Source organism: Dermacentor variabilis, chromosome 2 (assembly GCF_050947875.1).
Source record: "Dermacentor variabilis isolate Ectoservices chromosome 2, ASM5094787v1, whole genome shotgun sequence".
Classification (NCBI taxonomy): domain Eukaryota; kingdom Metazoa; phylum Arthropoda; class Arachnida; order Ixodida; family Ixodidae; genus Dermacentor; species Dermacentor variabilis.
In genome coordinates, this window is record NC_134569.1 from 13313741 (window position 1) to 13327054 (window position 13314).

Sequence of the window (13314 nt, forward strand, 5' to 3'; positions counted from 1 at the left end):
GGCAGTTGCAGCAACGATCTGCGAACGTGGCAGCATAGATTCATTCCATTCCTTAGTTTGCCAATAACTATTTTTGCAGCCAACTGCTGCGCACGTCTTCAATCCACATGATTCAATCCGGCATGATTGGAGCACAGTGCGTCAGCGAAAGCTATATTGCATTTCCAACAGCTGATTGCACAGAAGCAAGGTGGAAGTGGTAATAGTTTCATATTCATGCGCTGTCGCTGAGGTGATGTGCGGCGCGCCGCTGAAAGCGCCATCCCATTTCTCTTGGAACAAACTGCTACGTGAAAAAGGCCATTAAGTAGGTTACCAGAGCATTAAAAATAGCAAATCTTCAGAAATAAGAATAGTGGAATACAGTACATCATACAAAATGCTAAGAAGAAATTATAACACAAAGAATAGATTAAACGTGTTAGAGTACTAAAGTATGCAATACTAGATATCTAAATAAGCATGTTGTAAAAAATGCTAACATAAATGGTAACACAGAGAATACAGGAAACGTATCGGTAGGTAACAGAGCATTAAAATAACAGATCAGCAGAAATGCATTAGATAAACATTAAGCGTTAAACAATTCAATGTGAAATTATTTGCTGTATGAAACACTACAATGTGAAGCACAAATAATAAAAATTAAAAATTATGTAATGGGGTTTCACGTGCCAAAACCATAATCTGGTTATGAGGGACGTAGTGGAGGGCACCAAAAATTTGAACCACCTAGGGTTCTTTAATGTGCACCTAAATCTAAGTACACAGGTGTTTTCGCATTTTGACTAATTGAAATGCGGCCATCGTGGCCGGGATTCAATCCTGCAACCTCGTGCTTAGCAGCCTGACACCATAGCCACTAAGCAACCATGGCATGTTACAAATAATGGCAGGATAAGTTTGCCCACATCTATTAAGGATTAACGGAAAGTTATGTTTCAATGACTGTAATTTATAAAAAGTATGGAAACGGTGTATTAGGCGTAAGTCAGTGCTACATGTGCGAATATCTCTGTACCATTGAAGCAGTGCAGTTGAAGTAGTAAAATGCTTCAGAGTGGGTGAAGATAAAGTTGAACCCACTTATAACAATGTTCAAGTGCCACAAAAATTCCATTGTTATAACTGATAATTGTTCAAACCGGGTTGCATAAAAAAGTCAAAATAGGGGGATGGGAGAGCTGATGTAAGAAAACTATAATGGCAGGGAGGCCAGTGCTCCTCCCCACCACGTTCCTCCATCTGGCTGCAAAGCAGCTCCTGTGACATGCTTGATTGATTTATTTGTTGATAGAGTTTAACATACTCCCCACATACAAGACACTCCCTCACCAGAACAGGAATTGGCCTCCCTGGTGCAATATTTGGCCACTCCCTCCCAAATGACTTACTCAATTACCCAATGGCCCTCAGCCCCAGCAGCTGTGGAGCACCTGACCAAGGTGGTGGTCAGACCTGTAATGCAGCAGAGGGTGCTAAGAACCTCTGGGTTCGGACAGGCTGCCAATGGAAACTTACCATTGCAACGTTTAACACTCGAACTCTCTTGAGTGAGGCTAGCTTAGCAGGACTCTTTGAGGAACTTTCAGAAATTGTTTGCAATATCATCAACTTCGTGAGATAGAAGAACTGGCGAGGCTTATACATTGCTGAATAATGGACATGACCTCTGCTATAGAGGTTTCTGAGATAAAAAGCAATACGGGGTAGAATTCCTAATCCGTAAAGACATAGCAGGCAACGTTGTTGAATTTTACAGCGTTAATGAAAGGGTAGCTGTAGTCGTGATCAACCTAAGAAGAGGTATAGATTAAAGGTAGTACTAGCCTACACTCCAATTTCCAGTCACGATGATGAGGAAGTAGATCAGCTTTCTGAAGATGTTGAATTGGCAATGAGAAAAGTGCAAACTTGGTATACTGTAGTAATGGGCGACTTCAATGCAAAAGTGCAGAAAAATCAGGCTGGTGAACAAGCAATTGGCAACTATGGCTTCGATTCTAGGAATGCTAGAGGAGAGATGCTGGTAGAATTCGCTGAAAGGAATAAGCTTCGAATAATCAACACATATTTCAGGAAGCGTAGCAACAGAAAGTGGATTTGGAAAAGCCCTAATGGGGAAACAAAAAATGAAATTGACTTCATACTTTCTGCTGATCCCAGCATAGTGCAAGATGTAAAAGTGATAGGTAGGGTAAAGTGCAGTGATTATAGGTTAGTAAGGGCTAGGATTCACCTCAATTTGAAGAGAGAAAGAGCAAAATTGGTCAAGAAGGAACAGGTCAACCTAGAGGCAGTAAGGGTAAAAGCAGACAAATTCAGGCTGGTACTACTTGCAAACAAATATGCAGCCTTAGAACAGAGAGATGATGATGACATAGAGCTAATGAATGAAACCGTAACTAGGTTGGCTTCAGAGGCAGCAACTGAAGTGGGAGGCAAGGCACCAAGGCAAACAGTAGGCAAGCTCTCTTAAGTAACAAAGGACCTAATAAAGAAACGACAAAAAATGAAAGTGTCCAACTTAAGAGATAAGATAGAATTCGTGGTATTGTCAGAACTGATCAGCAATGTAAGTGATATTTGAAACTATAAAGTGAGAAAGAATGATGAAGCCGTAAGAAATGAACGCAGCCTGAAATCAGTGAGAAAGAAACTTGGCATAGGACAAGCCCAGATGTATGCACTGAAAGATAAGCAGGGAAATATGATCAGCAATCTCGAAGATATAGTAAAAGCAGTGGAAGAATTCTATACTGACCTGTACAGTACCCAGAGGAGTCGGGATACCTCAATTAGCAACAGTAATGAACAGGATACAGAAACTCCTCCTATAACTAGCGGGATGAGGTTAGAAGGGCCTTGTAAGACATGAAACGAGGAATAGCGGCAGGAGAAGATGGGATAACGGTCAATTTAATCAAAGATGGAGGAGACATGCTGCTTGGAAAACTCGCGGCTATTTATACGAAGGCTGAATTTATACGAAGTGTCTATCGACTGCAAGGGTCCCAGAAAATTGCAAGAATGCAAACATTATGCTAATCCACAAAAAGGGAGACGTTAAAGAATTGAAAAATTATAGGCCCGTTATACGATGTGGGGATGCGTGACTCTCGCGCGTCCCCTAATGTTTTTCCCGCATAGCGCGTCTCCTGTAATTCCGCTTCGCCGCGTGGCCTGCGTGACGTCCGCGGCGGTCGATGTGGTTGAAGCGCAGTCCGAGAGATGGCGCGAGTGTTGCGCTGCTAACGCCGCCTCACGGCAGGGTTACTTGGAGGCGCAGGGCAGAACGGGCTGCCTCTTCCCCGGCGGGTCGGCGCGCGGCGCCCCATGCTTCTGCGAGACCGCCTCGCGTGGCCGCCTGCGAACGCGCCACCGTTGGCGTGACCGAACACGCGAATGACCAGGCGTTGGGATCCAGCATGGGGCGAACATATTCGCTCGCTTCCGGTCGCGGTGAGTCGGACTTCTGGATTTGTCGCGCGCCCATCGGCGGCATGTTTTGTGGGTAGCAACTTGGCTAGCAGGCATTGATCTATGAAAGGTGCAATAAATGCCCTTGTGATTGTTTGCACAACTGTGTTGTCGTTCCTTTGTCCCAAGAGCACTGTTGTGAGAGACCCCACAACGCATACATAAAATATTTGCCAAAATAATCTCCAATAGAATACGGGCAACATTGGCTTTAGTCAACCAAGGGTACAGGCTGGCTTCAGGAAGGGATTACTCTACAATAGATCACATCCATGTCATTAATCAGTTTACCGAGAAATCCGCAGAGTGCAGTAAGCCTCGCTATAGATCTTTCATAGATTATGAAAAGGCATTTGATTCAGTAGAGATATCAGCAGTCATAGAGGCATTATGTAATCAACGAGTACAGACCGCTTGCGTAAATACCTTGGAAAATATCTACAGAGGTTCTATAACTACTTTAATTCTACACAAGAAAAGCAGGAAGATACCTATAAAGAGAGAGGTCAGACAAGGAGACACAATCTCTCCAATGCTATTGACTGCGTGCTTGGAAGGAGTCATCATCATCAGCCTGGTTACGCCCACTGCAGGGCAAAGGCCTCTCCCATACTTCTCCAACTACCCCGGTCATGTACTAATTGTGGCCATGTCTCATCTGCCCACCTAACTTTCTGCCGCCCTCTGCTACGCTTCCCTTCCCTTGGAATCCATTCCGTAACTCTTAATGACCATCGGTTATCTTCCCTCCTCATTACATGTCCTGCCCATGCCCATTTCTTTTTCTTGATTTCAACTAAGATATCATTAACTCGCGTTTGTTCCCTCACCCAATCTGCTCTTTTCTCATCCCTTAACGTTACACCTATCATTCTTCTTTCCATAGCCCGTTGTGTTGTCCTCAATTTAAGTAGAATCCTTTTCGTAAGCCTCCAGGTTTCTGCCCCGTAGATGAGTACTGGTAAGACACAGCTGGTTATAAACTTTTCTCTTGAGGGATAATGGCAACCTGCTGTTCATGATCTGAGAATGCCTGCCAAACGCACCCCAGTCCATTCTTATTCTTCTGATTATTTCATTCTCATGATCCGGATTCGCAGTCACTACCTGCCCTAAGTGTATATGTATTCCCTTACCACTTCCAGTGCCTCACTACCTATCGTAAACTGCTGTTCTCTTCAGAGACTGTTAAACATCACTTTAGTGTTCTGCAGATTAATTTTTAGACCCACCCTTCGGCTTTGCCTCTCGAGGTCAGTGAGCATGCATTGCAGTTCGTCCCCTGAGTTACTAAGCAAGGCAATATCATCAGCGAATCGCAAGTTACTAAGGTATTCTCCATTAACTCTTATCCCCAATTCTTCCCAATCCAGGTATCTGAATACCTCCTGTAAACACGCTGTGAATAGCATTGGAGAGACGCCTTTCTTTATTGGGATTTTGTTGCTTTCCATATGGAGGACTATGGTGGCTGTGCAGCCGCTATACATATCTTTCAGTATTTTTACATACGGCTCGTCTACACCCTGATTCCGCAATGCCTCCATGACTGCTGAGGTTTCGACTGAATCAAACGCTTTCTCGTAATCAATGAAAGCTATATGTAAGGGTTGGTTATATTCCGCACATTTTTCTATCACCTGATTGATAGTGTGAATATGGTAGATTGTTGAGTAGCCTTTACAGAATCCTGCCTGGTCCTTTGGTTGATGGAAGTATAAGGTGTTCCTGATTCTATTTGCAATTACCTTAGTAAATACTTTGTACGCAATGGACAGTAAGCTGATCGGTCTATAATTTTTCAAGTCTTTGGCGTCCCCTTTCTTATGGATTAGGATTATTTAGCGTTTTCCAAGATTCCGGTACGCTCGAAGTCATGAGGCATTGCGTATACAGGGTGGCCACTTTCTCTAGAATAATCTGTCTACCATCCTTCGACAAATCTGCTGTTACCTGATCCTCCCCAGCTGCCTACCCCCTTTGCATATCTCCCAAGGCTTTCTTTACTTCTTCCGGCGTTACCTGTGGGATTTCAAATTCCTCTAGACCATTCTCTCTTCCATTATCGTCGTGGGTGTCGCTGGTACTGTATAAATCTCTATAGAACACACCCGTGTGCTTAGATTTAGGTGCACGTTAAAGAACCCCAGGTGGTCAAAATTTCCGGAGTCCTCCACTACGGCGTGCCTCATAATCAGAAAGTGGTTTTGGCACGTAAAACCCCAAATATTAAAAAAAAGATCTCTAGAGAACTCGTCAGCCACTTTAACTATCTCATCCATATTAGTAACGATATTGCCGGCTTTGTCTCTTAATGCATACATCTGATCCTTGACAATTCCTAGTTTCTTCTTCACTGCTTTTAGGCCTCCTGCGTTCCTGAGAGCATGTTCAAGTCTATCCATATTATACTTCCTTATGTCAGCTGTCTTATGCTTGTTGTTTAACTTCGAAAGTTCTGCCAGTTCTATTCTAGCTGTAGGGTTAGAGGCTTTCATGCATTGGCGTTTCTTGATCAGATCTTTCGTCTCTTGTGATAGCTTACTGGTATCCTGTCTAACGGAGTTACCAGCGACTTCTATTGCACACTCCTTAATGATGCCCACAAGATTGTCGTTCATTGCTTTAACACTAAGGTCCTCTTCCTGAGTTAAGGCCGAATACCTGTTCTGTAGCTTGATCTGGAATTCCTGTATTTTCCCTCTTACCGCTAACTCATTGATCGGCTTCTTATGTACTGGTTTCTTCCGTTCCCTCCTCAGGTCTAGGCTAATTCTAGTTCTTACCATCCTATGGTCACTGCAGCGCACCTTGCTGAGCACATCCACATCTTGTATGATGCCAGGGTTAGCGCAGAGTATGAACTCTATTTCATTTCTAGTCTCGACGTTCGGGCTCCTCCACGTCCACTTTCGGCTATCCCGCTTGCGGAAGAAGGTATTCATTATCCGCATATTATTCAAGGAGTATTCAAGCTATTAAACTGGGAAGGCTTAGGAGCAAGGATTGACGGCAAATGTCTCGGCAACCTTCGGTTTGCTGATGACATTGTTCTATTCAGCAACAATGCAGATGAGTTACAACAAATGATTGAGGACCTTAACAGAGAGAGTGTAAGAGTGAGGTTGAAGATTAATATGCAGAAGACAAAGATAATGATGAATAGCCAGGCAAAGGAACAAGAGTTTAGGATCGCTTGTCAGCCTCTAGAGTCTGTGAAGGAGTATGTTTACTTAGGTCAATTAATCACAGGGAACCCTGAACATGAGAAGGAAATTCATAGAAGAGTAAAATGGTGTGGATCGCATACGGCAGACATTGTCAGCTCCTGAATGGAAGCTTACCATTATCATTGAAAAGGAAGGTGCTGTTACCAGTGCTGACATATGGGGCAGATACTTGGAGACTGACAAGGAAGCTTGAGAACAAGTTAAGGACCGCGCAAAGAGCGATGGAAAGAAGATTGCTAGGCGTAATGTTAAGAGACAGAAAGAGAGCGGTTTGGATCAGAGATCAAATTGGTATAGACGGTATTCTTATTGACATCAAGAGAAAAAACATGGAGCTGAGCAGGTCATGTAGTGTACCAGTTAGATAACCATTAAACCATTAGGGTTACAGAATGGATACCAAGAGAAGGGAAACGCAGTCAAGGACGGCAGAAGACTAGGTTAAGCGATGATATTAGGAAATTTGCGGGCGCTAGTTGGAATCGGTTCGCGCAGGACAGGGGTAATAGAAAATTGCAGGGAGAGGCCTTCGTCCTGCAGTGAACATAAAACAGGCTGATGGTGATGATGATAATAATTTTGAACATTCTAGATCAACGTGGGGGGCTATGAGAGATGGCATAGTGCAGAGCTTGATAAATTTGGCCCACCTGGAGTTCTTCCATGTGCACACAGTGCTTGGCACATGATTTTTTTTGATTCCACCTCCATTGGAAGGCGGCTGGGGAAGCCAAGAATTAAATCAGTGGCAGAACACTGTAGCCACTATGCTGGCTCCTGTAAGATGTGTGCTTCTCAATAAGAGCAAAGAGAAGGAAAACTGTTGATACTTGTCCAGTAACCTTTAGCTGTTTGTTTATTGAAGATAGCTGCGGCATTACACACTGCTTTACATGTGGTCCTGCAATGGAAACTTTATGTACAAAGTGAGGGGGTTTACAGTTTTAAAAAACTGATGTCAGCAAATAGTTTAAGATTAAAATGATGAAAAATCAACGCTTAACTCATGCACAAGATGTCACATAGGCAGCAATGCCCACAAGGATAAAGACTACACAACAGCGTAAAAGTATATAATGCCTTGGAAAGGCTGGATGTTCTCATAAATAATGTGTGCACACGCACACAAATACTTATGCATGCCACTCAAAGACATGCATACAGACTCACTCTCTCTCTCTTGCCTGCTAGATGCAGCAGCGTTTAACTTGAGTTCATTGCTGTTTCATAAATTTACACTGCCTCTAATATTTCGTTTCACTTGCTTTTGTGATAGCGAAAAAGTTGTGTTGCTTGGTGAACTTCAGCCAACCAAGTACACCAAACAGCCCTTCTTCACTAACATGCCACATCAATTGTGAGATTTGTACCAAGTTAAAAGAGCATGGCTGTCTCTTTCTTTCTTTTTGCAGGGATTGTGCTTCATATACGATACAGTTATCATCTGTAAACTTGATCCGCACTACATCATCACACAAAGAAGTGGCATGGTTCAACTTAAGGTATGAATTGTGATTCTGGTATTATGGCAGGTACTACAGCTCACCTACTTGCTTTGTGATTTTTGTATACTGAAACAGGCAACACCAATACAGTTCAAAGCCACTGTATTTTCATTGGATAAGCCACGCGGCACTGATGCTTCAGTTGCATGGTTTTCATCATGTTATAAGCTGCTGGGTGTTTGCCACTGAACGCAGAAAGTCGAGGCAAACTGCTTTCTTTCTTTCTTTTTTCCATTAGAGGCAACTTTTCCGAGCAGCTCTGCGGCAAGGCACCCTTGCTATGGTGGCCTGTGCAGCACTGGCTATACGCTGGAAGGTCATGGGTTCATCTTCACCTGTGTTCCAAAGGATTGACAATCCGGCTTCCTTTGAGGAGAACTTCTTTGTCAGGGTATGTGAAATGCTGCTTTTATGCAACTGATTTCTCACCATGGCTCTTTAAGAGCCTCCTGTTAAGGTGAGCTCTGTTAAGCCTGAATGCCTGATAAGCTGGTCAGCTTGGTGGCAGAACTTTTGTTTTTTTGCCTAGGTGGTTCTGTCTAAAAGACATATCTACTGCTAAAAAGATGAATACCAAAGCGAGAAAATGGAATAGTGGCACCACCCATGTTATCGTTCATATTTCTTGCTTTTGTGTTCATCTTTCGATTGCTAAATAATGTTCTTCAGCTTGATAAGCAAGATTTTGAACAATGCGACACAGGACACCAAAGAGAGGCAGAGGACAGCAATCTGTCCTGTGCCTCTTTTCTGTGTCCTTTGTCACACTGTACAAAATTCTGCTGTTTAACAAGATGTACGAAGCAGTCCAAAATAACCCGCTGATACCCTATGTTTTGTTTTCCATATATGCCGGGTAGTGCAGTTCTGTCAAGACAAACTGATTTCTGAAGTTTCCTCACATCTTTATCTAAAAAAGGAGTATAGTTTAGCATGTTTCATGTGGCATCAGTTCTTGATTATTATGTTGTTGTCAGAGAATGTTGTAACCTGTGCACACCAGGTGCACTGAATATTTGAGGACATAATGATAACTCCACAAATAGCAACAATGTTTCAGACAAGAGTATACATATTTGTTCCCAATTTTTACACTTGTTTCTTTTGCTGTTGTTTTCTAAGGCTTTTGAATATAGCATATATAGAAGGCTTTTGAATGAGACTTTTGTTGATAAAGGGTTTGGCAACTCGTGAGAGTGGAAGGCTGGAAACATCAATGTGGGCTGTGCACGAGAGCTTCCCAGGCCCATGTGGGATCATGTTTCTCAAGAGCACTAAATAACGTGCTTTGTTTAGAGGTGTGCATGTAAGTATATTGTGAGCTTTATGATGCTTTCAGCATTCTTGCAGGATGCTGAACATTCTTTCATCATTTTACAAGATGACAGAGCTCTTGTGCAAGAGTAGATCACATATAATCACATGCAGTCATATACAGTTGAGTCTCGTTAATTCGAACATGCCTAATTCGAACTTCCGGTTTATTCGAATCGATGCTGTGGTCCTGTCAAAGCTGTGTGTATTCCAGTGGATGGAAACGCCTGGTAATTCGAACGCGCAAGCATTTGCGATGGTTAATTCGAACATACCGTGCTCCGACAATGCTCTCAGCAGCGCATCAAATGACGTGGCGATGCCTCCGACCAGCATTGCTCTGACCCTGCCATAGAGGAAAAGCTTAGTAAAGACCCCCCAACACAGCGCGTGCAGTTCCATATAACATCCAAAGACAATAACAACGTAGCTGCATGCCCTACGCTGTGTGTGCGAGTGAAAGTGTGCGAAGGGAGACAATGATTGCCGCTCAGTCTCACTCATACGAAAGAGAGAAAGTGGGGAAGAAGTGCGCCGTCTTCCATCATGCGAGGCACCCAACATTGCGAGACATCTGGGTCAGGGGAGACAAGGGGGCGGCAATCTACTCTGGCTGTGATTGCACATGTGGTGGCTGCGCGCGGTTGCCCGGCTGTATCCTGAGTGTGATCTGCGTTGGGGGCAATGTCTAGGTCAGTCTAGGTGCGTCAGCAGCTTGTAGCTTTGTGCGTGCTGTGTGTTCTCGGCGCGCACTTTGTGTTGAAGGGATAGACAGCACGAATGTCATTTTGCTTGCTGCTGCTGCCGCGTTTCCTCATGCCATCATTTTGACAGCGAGTTTCCGCGATCATTGAGTGAAATGTGTTTGTTTGTGTGTGCGTGACACCATGCTTGTTAATTTAGTTAGTATGCCTATGTTTACAAGTTTGTACGGCCGATAAAACTACTATTTTTGCTTCGTATAGCTGTCCACTAATTTGCTATCGCAATCGATGCTTCGCCTTTCGGCTGAAACTGCAACGTTTTTTACAATGAGGAGTCTAAACTGAGACGTCCTGATGGAAAGGTTGCTAGAGGTAGTGCGCCACATCCAATTCTGTACAACAAGACGGACCCTGAATACAAGGACGTGAAGGCAACACCCAGTACCTCATTCTCCTTGTCTTTTGGATGCGGTGACACTGCAACAGAAGGGAGCACACCAACACAATTATGAGCACACCAACACGATTATGATCAGTGGCAACTGACTTCATCATCTCCATAAGACATGATGCGTTAAGAACGCAGGACGAAGAACGTAAACGCAGCGCCAATCTTTCAGCAGACGAAGGAAACGGCATGCGAGCATGCAGAGGGTAACAGCGGGAAGCAACTCAGCAGCTTTGGTGCCAGTCTTAGGTGGCAGAGGGAAATAGTGCTGACCATCAAGCTGGCGGGAAAGCAAATCCGCCTTCTGCCCGCCCCTACTCGCAACTGCGTTCCCTTCATCCTGCCTCTCAACTCCCTCTTAACTCCCTCACCTTCGATAATCACCATGCTCACTCGCCTCCGTGCCGGCGCCGCCGGCCCGGCGCCAGCTTCGCCCGCTCCCTGAAGTTTCGTTTTCTGTCCTTATTGGGAAGTGAACAGTAGCCGGCGTGGGCAGTTTCGTGGTCCTCGCTCGCTGTGTGCTTGTGTGCCGCAATATTTAACGACTTGCACCGTCTATGCATCGTGCTACAGTGCACAAGTAGGTCAAGAACAACTCCTCTTTTTAATTTGAACTTTTTTTTATACGAACAAATTTTTGGGCCCCTTTGAGTTCGAGATATCGAGATTCGACTGTATAATGAAGCTTGTATGGTGACCTGGGTTCTTACTTTAAGGAAATTTTAAGGCCCCTTACCACTACTTTGTTCTTACTTAAATTTTGCAATGGTATTACAAGCTTTGACTTCTGTCTTATAATCAAACACATGACATCATTGTTTGCCTTGCTTCGCTGCTCCTTTGCTTTACCATATGCAGCAAGACCAAGTTATTTCTCTGTAGCAACCCATTTATCCACTCGCAAAGTGCAGATTACAACTGTGGCTTTTCACTTTTTTCTGGAATAATAACGCAAGCCAAAATGCTAAATGCTTTATTGAACAAAGCAAACCATAATATCTGATTTCGTTATGAAATACGAGCAAAAACAAACAAATGGTCGGCGTAATATCCTTTTACAGGTTACATGTGTAAGCTTTAAAAAGAGGCATATAGCCCATGAAGTGATCCTCGTTGAATCTGCCATAAATAAGCAGTGGTTGCGGTCACTGTGTGTCTTAGTATTATTTTTTCCTGTTTCTACCACTTTACTTTTGTGAATGTTTTTTCTGGCATTTATCTACCTTGTATACAAGCAGCTCGTTGCAATAGAAGTGTCATTTGAGAATTAATGAATGTGCTGTCCACTTCTTTTTGTAAACATAATTTTGCACTTCCTGTTTTACAGTGTGAACACACTGTACTGCGCTCTTTTTTTCTGCACTCTTGTACTAGTGTTTAAACAATGCATTGCATTGTACCTGTGGAAAAGCATGCTCTGCTGCTGTATATGAATGTGTGTGGACACGTGGTTGCAGGTGGCAAACTACAACCATGTGTATGCCCTTAACACCTGGCTGTTGCTGTGTCCACAATGGCTGTGCTTTGACTGGTCCATGGGCTGCGTGTCCCTCATCCGTTCCATCACAGACGTTCGCATAGCCAGCGTTGTGGCCTTCTGGCTCTCCCTTGCTGTGCTCATCAGCCAAATGGTGCTGGCAGCAGATGCCCAGCTGCGAAGGTAGGCCTTTCTTTTGGAAAAGCTTTGAGCTCTATGCTTGTGTGAAATTTATCTGCTCAAACAAAATTATGTAAAGTAGGCCTAGCCAACTCCTTACATTGGTTTCAGAGGCGGCTTTAGGATGTGACTGCACAAACAGTGAACAAAAAAAAAATAACTTGATCTTTGTGACCTGGCAGTAACCTACAGGGCATGCTTGATATGTCAAGTTTGTGGGGGTACACTCTGTGTGTGGCTAGGGCGGAAGACGAGCTCCGGATCTAGCCACACACACACAGTCGTTCCGTGGTACTCCCCAACTTGTAGCACGTGCAATCGCAGCTACGTCGGGTTCGAACAAATAACGCAACCAGCTGTGTCAGCTCTAACATCATTTATTGCTATAAGCAATAAAGAACACTGACAGTGGGAAGTCCTCTCTGTAATAAGTAATAAATAGGCTTGTCTCGTTGCCTAGGATAGTCAGGCAAATGACCTCACTCATGGGTTGCAGCAGGTACATCCAGCAGGTTAGATGCCGGGAACCAGAGAGAGAGGGTCTCCCACAGTGACGCTGTTTTATACCTTTTTACCTTTGTGAGGGGAATGTCCTCCTCACCCATCAGATACCTTCCCCCGAGTTGGGGGGAAAGGGTGCACACGTCGCGAGAGCAAGGGAGAACTAGGAGAGGGCATAGTGCGCCTCTCCCGTGTCTACACCGGCTCTCGCGCCTGCAATATGCGACCGCGATGACATAAGCATGCGGGGGAAGCAGGGCGCATGTGCTCCCCACAAGTTGCAATGAGACACTTGTGCAAAAACAACTCTTAACTAAAGTGCTTCGACTGTCGCAACCTATCATGCATCCTCTGTCAGGTAGATAATTGGACTGGCAGTAGTCTGAATCATGGGACCAATTAGAATGGTCACCTGCAGTTTTGATCATTTTTCATTTTTGGCAAAGACGTGCAATGGACTTTCTATAAGAATGCA

At 44.1% G+C, this 13314-nt stretch overlaps 1 protein-coding gene across 2 annotated transcripts in view; it reads left to right on the forward strand.

The window, feature by feature from the left end:
- The window catches only part of Tmtc4 (Transmembrane O-mannosyltransferase targeting cadherins 4), a 92156-nt gene that overhangs the window by 16101 nt on the left and 62741 nt on the right, over positions 1–13314 (forward strand). For both annotated transcript variants that reach the window (XM_075679657.1, XM_075679658.1), the window contains exons 6-8: positions 8123–8212; positions 8454–8606; positions 12139–12341. In XM_075679657.1, coding sequence (XP_075535772.1) covers positions 8123–8212; positions 8454–8606; positions 12139–12341 — 446 coding nt within the window. The remainder of the gene's footprint in view (positions 1–8122; positions 8213–8453; positions 8607–12138; positions 12342–13314) is intronic.